The 16591-nt window shown below is 44.3% G+C and overlaps 1 protein-coding gene across 2 annotated transcripts in view; it reads right to left on the reverse strand.

Annotated features, from left to right (window-relative positions):
- Positions 1-2838: 2838 nt before the first annotated feature.
- The window catches only part of med23 (mediator complex subunit 23), a 16243-nt gene continuing 2490 nt past the window's right edge, over positions 2839-16591 (reverse strand). Inside the window, exons 8-31 of one of the 2 annotated variants that reach the window (XM_031866007.1) lie at positions 16412-16481; positions 15946-16058; positions 15756-15851; positions 14997-15014; positions 10565-10771; positions 10133-10276; positions 9796-9941; positions 9431-9676; positions 9153-9295; positions 8709-8883; positions 8418-8581; positions 7667-7791; positions 7329-7534; positions 6736-6916; positions 6460-6630; positions 6092-6308; positions 5895-6004; positions 5637-5763; positions 5108-5273; positions 4883-4955; positions 4580-4794; positions 4371-4491; positions 3792-3923; positions 2839-3397 (exon numbers count right to left, since the gene is read on the reverse strand). In XM_031866007.1, coding sequence (XP_031721867.1) covers positions 3188-3397; positions 3792-3923; positions 4371-4491; positions 4580-4794; positions 4883-4955; positions 5108-5273; positions 5637-5763; positions 5895-6004; positions 6092-6308; positions 6460-6630; positions 6736-6916; positions 7329-7534; positions 7667-7791; positions 8418-8581; positions 8709-8883; positions 9153-9295; positions 9431-9676; positions 9796-9941; positions 10133-10276; positions 10565-10771; positions 14997-15014; positions 15756-15851; positions 15946-16058; positions 16412-16481 — 3576 coding nt within the window. In that variant the 3' untranslated portion in view covers positions 2839-3187. The remainder of the gene's footprint in view (positions 3398-3791; positions 3924-4370; positions 4492-4579; positions 4795-4882; positions 4956-5107; positions 5274-5636; positions 5764-5894; positions 6005-6091; positions 6309-6459; positions 6631-6735; positions 6917-7328; positions 7535-7666; positions 7792-8417; positions 8582-8708; positions 8884-9152; positions 9296-9430; positions 9677-9795; positions 9942-10132; positions 10277-10564; positions 10772-14996; positions 15015-15755; positions 15852-15945; positions 16059-16411; positions 16482-16591) is intronic. The other variant, XM_031866008.1, reaches the window with a different exon arrangement.

Genomic DNA, 16591 nt, shown 5'->3' on the forward strand with positions numbered 1-16591 from the left:
TACCTCTACGCACCAATCAGGATTTAATAACTGCTGAATCAAAATGTGATGACAGTTGTTAAACTCTTACAGATTATGACGTGTATGATTTTATGAATACTGCTCATTTAATCATGAATATTAAATGTGGTACAGGAATTGAAGCAGTCTGTAGGGGGCTTTAACAAACAAATACAAATAAAAGAAGGGCGTCATCTCTGTGATACAATACAATCGTCCACTGGAGCTTTATAATCTATAGATTCTTGGTATTTGTACATGTAGCCGGATGTAATGCATTTATTATCCATAGATTCATTCAGATTGTTCTTTATATTCATTTGATTGCAGTGACGATTTAAACAACCCGATGCGGCTCTCTTCGTCTTTGTCCACCTGTCTCTGTCCTCCACAGACACAAAGGAGTAATCCTTATTGCTATGCGGTTCACGGCAATTATGTCAGTAATTGCTTCCTCTCTGGCATCATTGCTCTGCACGGCATTCTCCAAACACACACACACACACACACACACGTATTCTTATCTGCTTGAATTTCAAGAAGAGTCTCATCTTACTTTGATTCCTGCTCTGTTTTGGGTGCATCTCCAACATGGAGCAGGTGTGTTGTTTTTAATTGTGTGCCAGGAAGGACAATTAACATCCAACACCAAGGACTACAACCTGTCAGCCTGTCACTCTCCCCGTCAGCGTTTCTCCCTGTTGCTTCACACCTGTTCCTTTCACATCCCCCTTCCATCCTCTTCCTCCGTCTGTCCGCTCCTTGTCAAAAACAATAAGATCATCGGACGAGATTCAGAATGATGGGGTGAGGAGATCATCGCGCTCTCGCGCACGCGCACACACACACACACACACACACACCAAAATACTTCAAATCAGAGCGGCAGGCAAACACACTCACCCCTCTATTCTAAACAAAACTAGTGGAAAAAACAGAACACTAAAATTAAACAATGAACATGAGGAGGTTCAAGTTATAGGAATATGTACGATCAATACAAGATGACACATTCCCACCGTGTAAACTGCCGTGCTATGTATAAACACGGACCTCCTACGCAACGCTAGGAGAGCTGAAACAGACACGCGGATATGGACCATGCTGTGATTATAAAAGCTCCTCATGCATCTGCATCCCACAGGCCTACGTGTTGCCAAATTGCATTTAGGGCCAGACTTTTAATGGGTGAGCCACAGGCGCAGCAGCGCAGGAGATGACCTACATCTCAGCCGGGCCTTATAGAGACATCATGCTGTGACTCACACACAGACAGAAGAATGGGATTAAACAGCCAGAGTACGTGGCATTAGTTGTGATGCGATTACATCACGGTTGACCTAGTATACATGAAACTTTAACGAAGAGGAATAATGACATTAAGCACCATGTCGTCCAAACTAAAATCAATACATCTTTACATGAAGCTGCCCTCCTCTAAAGCCACGAGGAATGACTACTAAGAGTTAAATCTCCAGAGATGATCAGGTCTCTAATGTGCTCCAGTACCGGCTTGCATAATGTTCTTGTGATTCAGTTACAGCTGACTGTGAAGATGTAATGTAATTGCAAGTAGGAATGATTGATTATCGGTCTTAATGTGGTTTTTCTTCTACGTATTTCATCAGGATTCAACTACTGCTGAGAGCAGCCGTCAGCATGAGACGGTGAAAGGCTCAGAGAGACTTACTGAGGATGGAGGATGGAGGTACGTCCTGACCCTAACCTAACAGTGACACTCCTGTTAGCTCTACAGCTTCATGATTGATAGTGTTAAAACAACTTGATACTCTAATATGTATTTTTTGCTATTAGAGGGCAGCAGAAACGAGTTGTGAACCCCAAGACTCTGAACCCCTAACGGCTCCCCGGGTGCCTGTCATAGGTGCAGACATAATGCAGAGACAAATTTCCCCTTACCGGGATAAATGTAGTATAATAAAAAACCTCCCAGAAAGGTTTAATCCAGATTGCTGGAAAGGAGGCTCCGACGAGCTGGGAGTGGTTTGAGGCTCTCAGTGCTATCATCAGGTCAATGTTTTAATTTCTACAGTGGATGCTGAGGGAAAAATCATTACTTTGTGCAAGCGTTAGCATGCTAACAGGCTAAACTAAGACAGTGAAACATGTTAATTTGAGCATTCAGCACAAAGATATGACATTCCAACAAGTTTTGGAAAAACAACACTTCTTGATTTGACAGAATTTGCCTGAAAAGCATCAGCAACGCCTCAGTTCCTCAGCTTCCTTCACTCACCCAAAGGCAACTTTTTAATTATGATTTGATTTACTGACCCAACAAATATCCCCCCGGGATTTGGAAACAAGTCTCTCTCATTCCAATTGTCAAATGGTAAAAATCCCAGATCCGACTCGCTGCCAAGATCATAAGTGTTCTTGGCTCAATGCGACATCTGTTCAGATGTTTTACAGTTATCCCTCTGGCAGAAAGACGGGGAAACAATCTAACTGGGGTCTGCGAAGCATCTCACTCTGTGCTCCAGGTTAGGGTAGACTGAAGGCCACTCTAAAGGTCTGACTCAGTGGCTCAGCTCAGTGTTCTCAGACATTGGGTTGTAAAGGTCATGATCGGTCAGAGTGAGAAATGAGGGTTAGTAACAAACAGAACAGCGTTTTAAAAAGAATAAACTTTACTTTGATTGTGGGTGGACGAGTTCAAAGACTGACAGAAGCTTTGCATAACTCATAGAATGACGAAGGCTGTACAGACAATGAAATCACGTGGAATGATTCAGAGTCCACCGGTCTTTGTTTGATACAAAAAAGACACACACACACACACACTGTAGAAAGAATCAATAAAAAGCTGAACTCAGATTACCAAAATCTTCTTTTAATCAACTAGCAATAATGTACAATATAAAAGTTGACTACAAACAGAAAAATAAAAAAGATGCATTGATATTAACAAGAAATGTGTCCTTGTGACCCTCCTGAAAGCAGCAGATACAGGGAGCTACAGATTCCTCTACAGGGTGTTGATAGATACTTTCTGAGTAAGTCAGTACTACTGAATTCTGTCAAAGAAGTTGAATTGATGTACTTGTGATTCAGGCTCAGGGAATACAATTAGCTCTCCAGGTTTGTTTATAAAAGTACAATAAACCTATTTAAATCTTACTTTGACCAGAGTGTGTCTGTGATTGGGTTGTGTGTGTGTGTTTACCTACATAGGTGTGTGTGCGTGCTGTGTGGCGGAGGGGGAGGGGACAGCAGAGGCCGCTGACAGTACAGAGGTGGGGGGCTGAGGGGCGGAGGAGGACGTGGAGGCAGCGGTGGCAGCTGATGATGATGAAGAATCTGTCAAGCCGCTGTGTGTGATGAAGCGCAGCCGCAGCTTCATGGCCGGACGCAAAGTCATGATGATTTTCTCCACCTAGAGAAAAGATGGAGAGCGATAAAGCGAAGACACAGATGTAGACGGATTAATCACCAGGTCAACATGCGTCACCCAAAATAACACACACAGCGGCTTGTGTCCTTTAAATTAATTTCACTGTCCAAGCCTTTAAGCACAACAGGGCTATAGTTTAATCTACTCCAATTAACTCTGGTGTCAGGTCTGGACACCAGAGGGGACTCTTCTTGCTAAGCAGGTGGTGACAGACTCGAGCTAAAAATGGAAAATTAAAACAATTGTCTCCTGAGGAGCTGCCGGTTCACAGCTGTTATCTTAATTAAAGTCTGTGACGAAGGTCTCTTTGTCTAGTTTTAGTTGTATCATCTTCTTATTGTACACTGTTGTTTACATTTTAATAAAAGACGCTCACCTGCTCCTTCACGCTGTCTCCAGTGTACATGTATTTAATGTGGTACAGGAAGTCACAGATTGGGTCCATGTAGCTGAGATGTTGGCAGTGTTGGTCCACCGCCTGGAGCATCTCGTAGAAGGCCACGCCGATCTGAAACACGCACAAAACGAGCACATATTTAAAAAGTGAACATCTTACCATCATATGCATATCTCGGGAACCGCTTATCCGATCTACGTCCAGACGAACACGGTCTTGCAAATTGTTCAACCTTCCTCTAACTGTGAATAATGGTATGAGAGGTACTCAAATGTTTCTAAAGTAAAGCTATTAACACCGAAGAATCCTGCATTCAAATGTTTACTTCAAGTGAAAGAGGCATCAGACAATATACTTAAAGCTATTAACTACTCGATATATTCTATTATCTGTTCATGGTGGAGCTTTCTTAATTATGAGTCAAATCTAAATCTGCAACTGAAACATTTTTCTGTCACGTAAATTTAGTAGAACAATGTTTTCACTCGTAAAGCTAAACAAATTAAAGGGAACATTATTGTGCATAATTTTATGCGTTTTAATTATTATTGTCTGTACCTCCAACATGCACCGTGTCCTCTCCTGCTGGAAGCGCTGCAGGAACGGCCCCACCAGGTGATACACGTAGAGTAACTGGAACTCCGTCTGCACGACGGGCTTCAGCGTCTCCGACAGGAACCTACACACACACACACACACACATTAATAATGACATGAGGATGATGCGGTGGGAGTAATAGGACAGAGACGGAGGAAGACTTCCTTACTTGGGGATCAGAGACAGCTGTCCGATGGACGAGTGATGCCACACGGCGTGCGCTAATGCGAGCACGTAACTGCAGTTCATTTCGCTGTAGCTCTGGTGGCAGGCCGTGAAGTCCAGCAAGGCGAAGGGATAACCTGCCCACTCGGTCTCTGATGTTAGTACCGGAGAGCCGATCACAGACACGATGCGGTCGTGGAGAACGATCCAGTACGGCTCCTGGAGGTGGTCATGGGGGGGAACACTCTGTGTGAATTCATCAAATAGTTAAGGACTATGTTAATCTTTTGGGAGTGTTTATTCTTACAGGAAGTGCGGTTATCACAAGTCCAATGGCATTCATCCAAGCTGTGATGTTCTCTCTGGGAACCAGAGGTTGGCTGAAAGGTGAAAGATGTTTTGAATCATCGGTAATCAACGTCAAACTCTTATCTCACCAGTACACACATCCAAAAATATGAGTGCAACACTAAGACCAAAACGCTCAACAACCTTATTCATTAGGGACAGAGCCATTAAGAGTCTTTTGTACCTCTTCAACACAACATTGAGCAGAGCGTTGCCGACATCTTTTCCCGACACGGCCAAAGCCATCAGCTCCACGCAGGTGACGTGCAGGGCGTGGGCCGCGGGGTTGGGGAACTCGTTGAACCTCCAGTCACAGTTGGGGAAGGGACCAGGTGACTTGCCAGCCATGGGTGAGAGAGAGTTAGGGAGGCTGAACATCACTAGTGGTGGACACAAGGTCCAACAGAGGCATGAGTGTGTGGGCATGTCCCTGGTTTAATTACATGCTGTCTACCAATCCATGAGACACCACTTCCCGCGGTGTTTCCCGCTCTGTAGTAAAAGCTACATGGGCTGCAATAAAATGAGATTAAATTAAATCGTAAAAGCACGATCTTTCTGACTTTAAAGCAAAGAGGCATCAAGGGACACTAGAAGTGTTGGCAGTGAGGTAAATGTATTATTCGGGTACCCCAGGACGTTTTATTAGCCAGTATCGGGGTCAGTTAGAGAGAGCAATGTTCCACCAGCAGGGGGAGATTAATGAAGGATATTGTCCACCAGGCGTCCAATCAGCTTGCAGTAGTAGGTGTCATCAGGGATCCACACGTTGTCCTCTCTGGCGGTCATGCCTAACTTCAGATAGGTTTCACTAAGGCACCACCCTGGGGCGCGATTGTCCTAGAAGATAAAACAAGATACCACATATATAAGAGACTAAAAGAAACAAGACAGACATGTATGTTTTGATAAATAATAAACCCTCTAAGCTGTTACATAACGAGGTCTCGTCTCCGGTGTGTCTGTCCTACCTTCAGTGAAGACATGATGGCGTGCACCAGTTTTCTCTTCAGGTTGGTTCTGTCTCTCAGATGCCGCTCGTAGTAGTGAAGTGTGTTGTACAAATAGGTGACTGGGCGGTCTGCACACAAACAAAGAAGTAAATACACATCAGTGTGCACAAACACTGGCCAACACATTCACATCCCAGGAGATGGTCCGTACTCACCGTGGAACTTGTACAGCCCTCCCAAATGGTCCAGCAGCGTTTCCAGAGACTTGGAGACGGGAAGAAGCTCCAGGAAACGGTGGATGACGATGTCAAACACGGGCAGGAAGCGCAGGCACACGTTGCCAAAGTAGATGGGCAGGTACTGAGGCTGGAGTTGCATGGGAGGGTTGACTTGGTCCGCGAGTCCCTCAAAGTACAGCTTCTCCGGGTATTTCTAATAAAGAAACAACAGACATTGTTTACTTCTGACCTGTGTTTCTTTTTATGAGGTGTGTCTGAATCAGACTGATCTTCTGTGGAGAGGATGTAAGTTTACTATTTAACTTCTGACAAAAACAAGCAACCACCAGTGAGTTTTTGTGTACCTTGTGGTAGCTCATGTGCTTATTGTGCCAGTCACTCTGCAGCCAGTGCTCAGGAGCGTTCTCCTTGACAAAATCATTGACTCGGTTCCTGAAGTCGTTGGGCTTCAGCAGCAGCAGCTGGATTATGAAGTAGCAAACCTGAGCCTCATTGCCCTCATGGCTACGCATCGCCTGGACGCAGAGGAAAAGGGAAGTGAGACACAAAGACCTTGTACATAGTGAGTATATATATATATATATATATATATATATATGCATATGCAAGTTTCTCCTCACCAGACACAGAATGAGTCTGTCCAGGGTGACGATGTTGTATTTCCAGACCATATCGTTGAGTATTTCAATGCACTTGTTGAGCTGCTGTCCTCCGGCCGATGTTGAAAACTCATAGACAAGAAAGTCTGCGAATGTTCGCACGTGAGCCACCAGTGCACGCGCCCCGATACGCTCCAAGACCCTGAGGGACACAAAAGCAGGCGGGAGTTAGCTCATCATGTCAAAGCAACACTGTATACTGCCACTGGATCAATTAGCCACAGATGTCGTTCAGGGATTTGGGAACTCCCCCCCCCCGGGCCAATTAGTTTTAACAAAATGCCTGAACATCAGTGGTGAGATGCATCATTACCACATGCTGCATCAAAAGGCACTCTGTGGTGTCTGAGACATCGAATGTAACACAAGGGGAAGAAATGGTGGAAACTGAGCTCGTGCTGTGCATTTGGAAGATTTGCTTTTAATTTGATATTTCAAATGTATTTTTCTGTACACCTTTTATAGAATCTGTGTGTACAATGTGTCTGTATATGTATATATAATAAATACACGTTTGAGTGTATTCAGTGAGACACTGAATCATGCCATCAAACCTGAAGCCTATCTGGTTGATGTGGTCCGTCTCCAGCAGCATCTTCCACAGCAGACAGAGGAACAGTGGGGGCGAGCCCTGCATGGAGAAGTGGGTAATGATGTCATTCTCGTTGGCCATGGACTTCCACTTCCTGTACTCCTCTTCCACGTTCTTCTTCAGGTTGAATCGAGACTCCTGAGGAACATTGTTCTGCTTGAAGAACGCCTGAGGGGCAGAGAGAGAGAGAGAGGGAGGAAGAGAGGTGGGAGTCATGATAACAGAATTAATGCATCTGATTTGAGGTGAAATAAAAGTGAATTTGTCAGCGTCATTCATGCCCAAGTGACCATAGTGCACCTGTAGTGGAGCAGGGAAGCAGGAGAGTGTGTGTGAGGCCCAGTTATGAGGCGTGAAGTTCATGATGGTCTGGAGGATGTCTTTACACCAAGTCCCATGGATGGAGTCGGACCCTGTGAAAAAGTCTACACAAAGCAGGCCACATTAAAATATATATATATATATATGAATGATTGAGATGGTATGGTGAAACGGACGTAAAGATAAAGGCAACTTCAGCAAAGAAATTAATTTCATCTCTCCCTTTTCTGTACATGGTGACACGTGTCCAACTACATATACAAGCACATAGAGGGGAGTAAAAAGCAGACTTTTCATTTGTCTTTCTCCACCAAACAGCCCCACCTGCTGGTGCAGAAGCTCACAGAGCGCTTTGGGTTGGACTTCAACATTGTGGACCTCGTCACTAACAGGACTCATCGAGAGACAGGAAATGAACATCTCTCTAAAGGCCGCATCCTCTGTCCTATGTTTACCGATGACAGAGTTTGACAGCCAGCGTGTTGAGAAGTGTGCCGACGACGCTGTTATAGTGAGCCTGCTGAACAATGCTGTAGTGTCTAATGATCCTGCTGAACAATGCTGTAGTGTGTAATGATCCTGCTGAACAATGCTGTAGTGTCTCATGATCCTGCTGTTATCCATTTATGAATCGGTGTAAAGAAACCTGCTATGAATTGAGCAAAAGAAGAGAGCAAGAAAAGAAAGTAAAAGCAAACGAGCTAAGAAGTGAAAGCAGAGTGAGTGCTACCTGTGACGTGTGTGGCTCGGGCCAGAGTGAGGATCAGGGCTCGGTTCAGCTCTTCAGACTCGGCGGACAGAACCGTCTTTGGGTCGTTGAGGAAGCGGGTGAACTGGGGCTGAACCTCTGAACTCCCCAAAGCTGTGATCAACCGCAGAGCTGTGCTCTCAACACTGAGGACGGAGACACAAAGACAGCAAGACAGACGACGAGAGAGACGAGAGAGCAGTACCAAAAAGTTTGTTTAGTTATACAATCATGTGTGTTTCTGTAATTATGTTGAATGTATGATCACCTTACCATAGATGCAGCTGGTTCTGGTTAGTCTGAGGCACAGCAGCCAGACTGTGCAGATGACTCAGAAGCTGGACTCTGTAGTGGGGCTGGATGTGGTGCATCCTGTAGCTGAACATCTCCAGTAGTGTGTGGAGGATTCCCCACGCGTGAGACTTAAATACGTTGGGCAGCAACTGGCCTGAACGGACAAGAGAGTGTCACATTATTCAACATGCGTCTGCTGACCCGAAGAGACAAAAAACCTGCTCAAAATGCAACCCAGTGGACATGCAGTGATGACTGAATTCAAATGCTGGAAGAGTTACAACACTCCTGTAACAGTCGGCAATTATTCTTCAGGGAACATGATGAAGTGATACAGAAGTCAGGTATGCAAATTACACTTTGAATCCTAAATGAACAAACTGCTCAACACGGCGGTGAATCCAAAATGTGTCTGTAACTCACTGATGAATCCTTTGATGCCCAGTGACTCGATCTCCATGTAGACCAACAGTCTGCTGTATGTTTCCACCAGTGCGGGGGCCAGGGTGATGCTGGATTTGGCTTGGGCCAACTTTATGACCCGAGTGGCGATACTGTGGATCAGACTGGAGGGCAGGCAAACAAAGAGAAGCATTTTGATAAATGATCTGTAGAACGCATGTTCTATTCTTCTTTAAATCATCGTCATATCGTTTCTTTTGTGCCAGTAATTCATCTGTACGTCGTTTGTGTTCCCTTGCCTCATCTTTGCATGCACCGTGAGTGAATCCAGCAGGTTCATGGGCAGCGGGGTGACGGACCCCGACGCCATACAGTTGGTGCCGGGTAGGTTGATCCTCATAGACCCGTTTCCATAAATGGTCTCCACCAGGACGCCCATCGGCAGAGTGAAGCACTCGGAGTTGGTGCTGTAGGCGTTGCACAGCAGGGCGATCTTGTAGTCGGACATGCCCAGAGTCTTGTTACGCAGCGACTGCTGGAGAAACCTAACAGACAGGAGGGAGGGAAGCAGAAACATGTTTACATGTTTGCTTCCATTTTATTTCAGCTATTAACTGAGCACAGTGTTTGAATTATTATTATTGAATTATTTAAAGATGCGTACTCATGGTGTAGTTTCAGAGAGTGTGGGATGGGTATCTGGAGTTTGGAGTTGTCGTTCTGAGCTTTGCGGTTCAGATGGATCCAGATGCAGGTCATGGCGAAGGAGTGAGTTGACTGAGGCTTGTTAATGTCTGGAACTGGAATACACTGGAGGGGGAGAGAACACAGGGATTAATCTGACGGCACCGCCTATAAAAGTTCTCACTTATAGAATAAAATCAGACCACTAGCACTACCACTTCTACTACTCCAACCAAAACTTATACAACTACTACTGCACAAAATGGGGCACTAGTAATGATGATAGTAACCGAAATCAGTGCTTGGCAGATGTGTACCTCTTTTTCTGGGTAAAGCAGGTCAAACAGCTTCATGACGGGCAGGAAGTCCGCCAAGGCGTTCTTCTGAATGCTTCCTGATATGAACTGCAGCAAGACCCACATCAGGTGGTCTCTCCCTTTTATGAGACCTCTACCTGCAAGCTACAGAGAAAGAAACACTCAACACCAAGAGTCACATCAGCCGACACATGTTTTATCATTTAAACACATTTCTTTTACCAACATTTCAGAGCAATAGAGAGCAGAGAGCTGGTATTAACTTACTCCTTTTGGCAGATGGTTCTAAATTTATCTTTAATGGATCCCAATAGTTAGTCGTTTCCTCTTTGACTACTCTTATTAGTTAGGGCTGGCTCAAATCAAGACAAAATGCTTTTACCCATTGTCTGGATTAGCTCTTCCTTCCTGTGCCATGTCTCCTCCTCTTACCTTTTGATGCAGCGACAGCACCATGTGAGGGAAGCTTGCGAATTGAAACAACACAAAGAAGATGAGCTGGGAGGAGAGGTGCTGCCACAGCAGCTGGCTGGTTCCTCCGATGTCGGCGTCAAAGTGCTCCTCGGTCTCGGAGCGCTCCATGGCGTACACCACGAGGTCCACCAGCTGCTCCTCCAGCACCGGGCAACGCTGCTTATGCTGACGGGGGGGGGAGGGGAGTGTTAAAGGATAAAGAAAAAAGTGGGCGTGAGAGAGAGGAAGTTAAACAGAGAAAGGGAGGGAAAGACGTCCGAGGACAGAGAGCGAAAAGGGTGAGGGGAAACGTGGACAGACAGAGGGGAAGGAAGGGAGAAGAGAGAAAGACAGAGGGAGGGAGAGACCATGGTTAAATTACTTCACATACACTTTTTCATTTTAACAGATGCTCAAACAATTGTTAGACATTGACTTACAATAAAAAAACACTTCCCATCCCTTGCATGCAGCACGGCCTCTCCTTCCTGCCTCTGTCAGCTGGGTAAACCGGTGGCCTCCTTTCCACATTTACCTTTATCCCCCCCCCATAACATCTCCATGTGATGTCATCATGTAGAAACATGTGCTACACTTAAGTGTCCACTTAGCTCCGGTAAATCGTCACGTTGTCATTTTGGACCGGTGAGATATTCGTCAAATCTTCTGCTGCAGCTCCAGAGCAACAATCTTACTTGAAGGTGTTACGTGGATCAATCACAGAGGGAGGTTCATGTGCTCGAGGGTCGTTGTGATATTTGAGAGTCAACACACGGCGGCCAATTAGCACCGAACTCACAAGCTAATCCGGACAAATAAATATAAACATGACGAGGATGTAATTGGTTTCAGAACATCCTGCCAAAGGACTGCAGTTAATGACTAGCTGATTGCGTAACACCGCCACACTTACACATTGATTAATGTGCATATATTGTAAACCTGAACTCAGCAGAAGTCTTGTAGTATTACCGGTTTTTCTGGACTGATCAAATCATTTAGGAACAAAATTTTTCCATTTCCCTTACAGAATTACACACTGTGTGAACCTCGTTGGGGTATCTGAGCCAATAATGTTGAGACTTCCATATGTGGAGGGGACTTGATGAAAGAGGGGTGAAGAGGGGTGAAGAGAGGGAAGGAAATCAAGAGGTCAGAAAAAAATGGCCAAAAGGGAGATAATGGGGAGACGGGGAGACAGATTAACAAGGTCTTAAAAGGTTTTTGCATCTAAGTGACTAATGGGCACAACATTCTTTTGAAATTGCTCCAGTATTGAGCGACACCGCTGCAGACGGCAGCCGCTAAACGGGCTGCAATGTAACTGCTCGGGACCATTCCTCACTGTCAATTTACTGACACTAAAAGTACTTGAACGACAACATTATGGAACGAACCCTACAGAGAAAATAAACTTTGTTATGAACCTTTTCTTGATCCGGTCCGTTTGTTTATGGTGTCATGTGAATTTTGCCGGAAGACAACGACGGTAAACTAGTTGGCACTAAACTTGTTGGTTGACAAGTTCATGATTGGTTAACAAGGAACGGTTATTCAAATATATCAAAATTAGCATCCCTAGTAAAGAGACCAAAAACGTTTTCTTCGACTGTAAAGTGGGGCATTTTAACACGGCAGGGTTTATGGAGATGGACTCGCTTTTAGAGCGAGCCTCTAGTGGCCATATGGTAGTCTGCACAGGGGCCAAGTGGACTCTTCTGCATGGGCTAGAGTTTGCGTACCATGCGGGTAACTGTGTAGACACGGCACCATTAAACCAGTGCTGGACTGAAGCATTATTCACAGAGCTCAATTGTTGAGTTGCATGAAAAAGTACTATTACTGACATTTCCCTGTTAACCCAGGGTGGGGAACTTAACTTCACCCACCAGACAGACAGAAGGAGTGTGTGTCTCGGCAGTGGCCACCACTGTAGGACTTAACAGAGCCCCTTTCACACGACGTAGCAAGAAACAGCACAGCAGTACAATAGAACAAAGAACGGCACAGCAAACCAAACAGCAAAGAGTGCAACACCATCCTGCATGCAGGCTCACGGGTTGGGGAAGGTGGGGAGGGGTTGTGATTGGGTAGAAGAAGAGAAACTGTGAGGCTGACCATCACTTCTCTTCCTCTGCCAAACACACACACACACGCATGCAAACACAGTAAGAGAGAGGGCAAGAGAAAAACAAAGAAAAAGAGAGAGAAAGAGAGGGATCCACAGGAATATCTTCCGTCTACTGTGCAAAGAAATCAGCCCAATGGCCCGAAGCCAGTTACAGTGAAACCACACCAGTGTGGTTGGTCTATAATCCACCTCTTCTACAGACAAGTCCACCAATGGCAAACTGATGTGTGTCCACAACAAATACATTTCAAGGTAACTCTCTCTCAACCCACATTTTTCCCAGTAGGAAACATCTGCCCTAGAGATCAATACTGGTTATCAAGTGTTAAACAGTTAAACATCTGCCACTGACGGTTTAGTTCAGACTGTGTTCAAATGCCGCTCTCAGTGGAATTTATCTAAATTATTACTCAATGATGTAACCCAATAATCGGAGGAGCTGAGAAGAATAAAATGTTTGAATGAAATATCCAAATAAATTAAAACTGTAGTCATCTTGTCAAGCATTTTTAACCTTTTAATTAATTCTCTTAAGAAAGAACAGCTTCTTATTTAGGCCCTCTTCAATCATTTTGATAAAAAAGTCTGACATGAATTAGAAGAGAAGCTGTTGGTTGTCATTCATTTAGTGCCACTAATGAAGAATGTGATGCAAAAGGTACAAATAACAACAAGAAATCAACCACGCGCCAACTAATGAACACCACACAGGTCAGAGTTCACTCATCCACTCAGACAGCCAATCACAATCACTCGTTGGCTGACCTGAGCAAAACCCTGATCAAAAAACTAAAAAGGACTGTAAGAAGCATTTCTTCGCTTTGTAATGTTTCCATGTCTTCTGTCCTTTTAAGCCGTCTGTGCACGTGCAACGTGAGTGTGTGCGCTGCTTCAAAGTGAACTTCGTAATTACAGAAGCATCTCTAACCCGGGAAGACAAGAGGCACTCTTTGGGAAGAAGATAAGCATATAGAGCATTACAAAGGAAGTTAGCAGAGAGTGGACTCTACAAATTACACAACACTAATTAACATTGCTTTTATCTTTTCCGCTCATGCAATGAATTGACTGGATGGCACAAGCGTCAATTTACTGCAGCGTCAAAAGTGAGTTTCAACGGAGGAGAAGAAATGCCGATGAGAAAATCATTAAGATCCACTGACTCACAACGCCTCCCTGGCAATAAACACATTGATACCGATTTAGATATAGAGCTGCTCTTCCTGTGATTACTGTCTGGCCATTGCAGTGTACTTGAATTGCAATTTCCAAAGCATAATAACCTATATTGCCTCTAGTCTAAATAGAGTGGTTTTGCCCAGGTCAGCACGACAGAAAGCAGCATGAGGTCAGACACGAGAGGACCTGACTAACAACAGGCAAAGGACCACCAGACTACATTCACACATGCAGTGCAGCAGCACTTGAAATGTCAACAGCAGGGTTTGAATGAGGACTACTTAATGTAGGCTGGTGAGCTGGAACCACAGACATGGCTCGAGCTCAAAACTAAAGTCCAGAGAATATATTAGTTGTCTCAGTCTGAAATAAAACCTGTATGATGAGTGTACGTTAGCTCAGTTGACTTTCAGGACAATCCAGAATTGTAAAAGAATCTTAAATGATCAATTTAGGGGAATTGGGCATTGACCGCAGCACGGCAAATATACATGAGAATATTAAACATAACAATATTGCTATTGCCCCTCTATGAGCATTCATGGTGACCAGTTAGTAATGGTTTATTTTCCATTTACAAAAGCCTGCACTATTATAACTTGACAGGAATTATATTATGGGAAGGAATTACTTGTTTTACCCAGAATATAGTCTTATATACAGATACTGAATATTAACAGAACATATTGGCCTTTGAGGCTTCAATCAATACATTGTACTGTAGTGTGTACCTATCGTGCTGCTGTATTAAAATCAGAGATACGATAACAATTGAAAAAGGTTGTTTAATGACCCATAAACACTGATCAGCCTGCTGCTGCATGTCACACTTTGTGTCTGCTTGTCTGTTTGTCTGTTTGTGTACCTGTCCGGTATTTATTCGGCCACATCGTCTCTTTCAACTGAGTCTCAACAAAGCCCTGCTGTGACCATCTCAAGCTCTGTCGCATTTCTCTTCACTCCATCTCAAGTTCTTTATTTGTTTCCCAGTTTCTCATTTCTATGACATCAGCGTGCCTATAAAAAAAACAAAAAGCTAAGCGTCCAATGGGCTGGTTAGTTGGGTGGGTCAGGTGACCAGGAAGAGAAACAACGACATACCTGGGCAATGTTCAGAGTCTAGAGAGCGCATGGCAGAGAGACAGACAAACACAACACACAACCAGAGGACAAAAGAGAAACAAAGAAAGAGGGAGAAAGAAACAGAGGAGGGGGAAAAAAGGAGAGACAGAGAGAAAGAAAGTGGTGACTAAGGAGCTAGGTAGTTCACCGTCCGTTCAGCACAGTTGGCATCAACTCAGCCAATTCAAACAGACAAACTGGGTTCTGGGTTATTTGTTTGTAATCAAAATGAGAGGAAAAAAAATCAAAACCGGAGCTTTGGGTCAGTGTTGATTGTTGAGTTAGCAACAAACTTTGTGAGAGCTCGTCAGACTGTGAGCTGGGCTGAGTTGAAACTGCATGAACCCAACAGGGAAAACGAACACCAGTGCATTATGGGTCAAGCTCACTGCATTGGCTCGCTTTACATATGGTTGTATATAGCTGTGTTACCAGGGTGTGGAGGAGACACAAGAAATACGGAATAAAGGAAAGGAATATGAAGAGTACAAACCGGGTAAAAACAAACAAACAGAAAGAGCAGAATAGGATGAGGGCGAAGAATAAGTCGAGGAGAAAAAGAACAACAGACGAGAGGAGAATGAAAAAGAAGGAGAAGAAGGGAAAAGGAACAGCGGGAGCAGGTAGGAGGACGAATGGAAAAAGAGAAGGGAGAGTAACTAAAGAGAGTGAAAGGGACAGTGAGTGCAGGTGTTGGGCCTGGAATAGAAGCAAAAGTAGCAGAAACGGTTGTCGTACCTGCTTGTTGAGTCCTAACATGTTGCACACCATTTCTCTTGAATATGGCTGTTCTAATACATAGCGCAGCAAGCCCGTCTGTGGCTCAAACAGGTCCTACAAAAAACAAACAAAAAATACAATTTAATACTGCTTTTGTGTGTGTGTGTGTGTGTGTGAGTAAATGCTTGCGTAGATGTTAATATGATACCTTGTCAAACGGCAGCATGCCTCTCAGGGGGAAGTGGAGAGTAGTGGGGTCTAATTTCCAGGAGTTACAGATGGCTCCGCTGTTGTTCACTACTGGCAACAAGCTGCACCGACCTGTGGACACATTCACACATGGAATGACTGAACAGGCACACTGCACACGTAGCATCTGAGTCGCATGCAATGCGGCGTATATGCAAGTGTTGAGTAAGCCACAGACTGCTCAATGGAAACTCTATTTTGTCTTTTGTTGGGAAGAAAAAACCTTTAGATGTGATTTTACTTTCTCACCTTAAGTTTATATTTTGGTTTAAAAAAAAAAAAGAATGGAATTTGTTAAAACTTCGGCAAAGCATGAAGAAGAGTTTGCCAAAAACAAGAACTCTTGAGAACAACAAAACTCTGAAAACTCGATATCTTTTATTCAATATTCTGTAAGAGCGTGGGTGTGTTTATGCGTCTCTCACCACAGATCGAGTTGATTCTGGCTGTGGGTCTGAAACTGTCCACAAAGTCTGATATCAAACTGCCTAGAAGCTACAAACAGAGAGGGAGAGAGAGAATAAAAACAGAGGGGTTTATTATATACACATGACATCATAGCTGCACACACACACACACACACACACACACACACACACACACAC

Source organism: Anarrhichthys ocellatus, unplaced genomic scaffold (assembly GCF_004355925.1).
Source record: "Anarrhichthys ocellatus isolate YVR2014 unplaced genomic scaffold, GSC_Weel_1.0 scaffold34, whole genome shotgun sequence".
NCBI classification, from domain to species: domain Eukaryota; kingdom Metazoa; phylum Chordata; class Actinopteri; order Perciformes; family Anarhichadidae; genus Anarrhichthys; species Anarrhichthys ocellatus.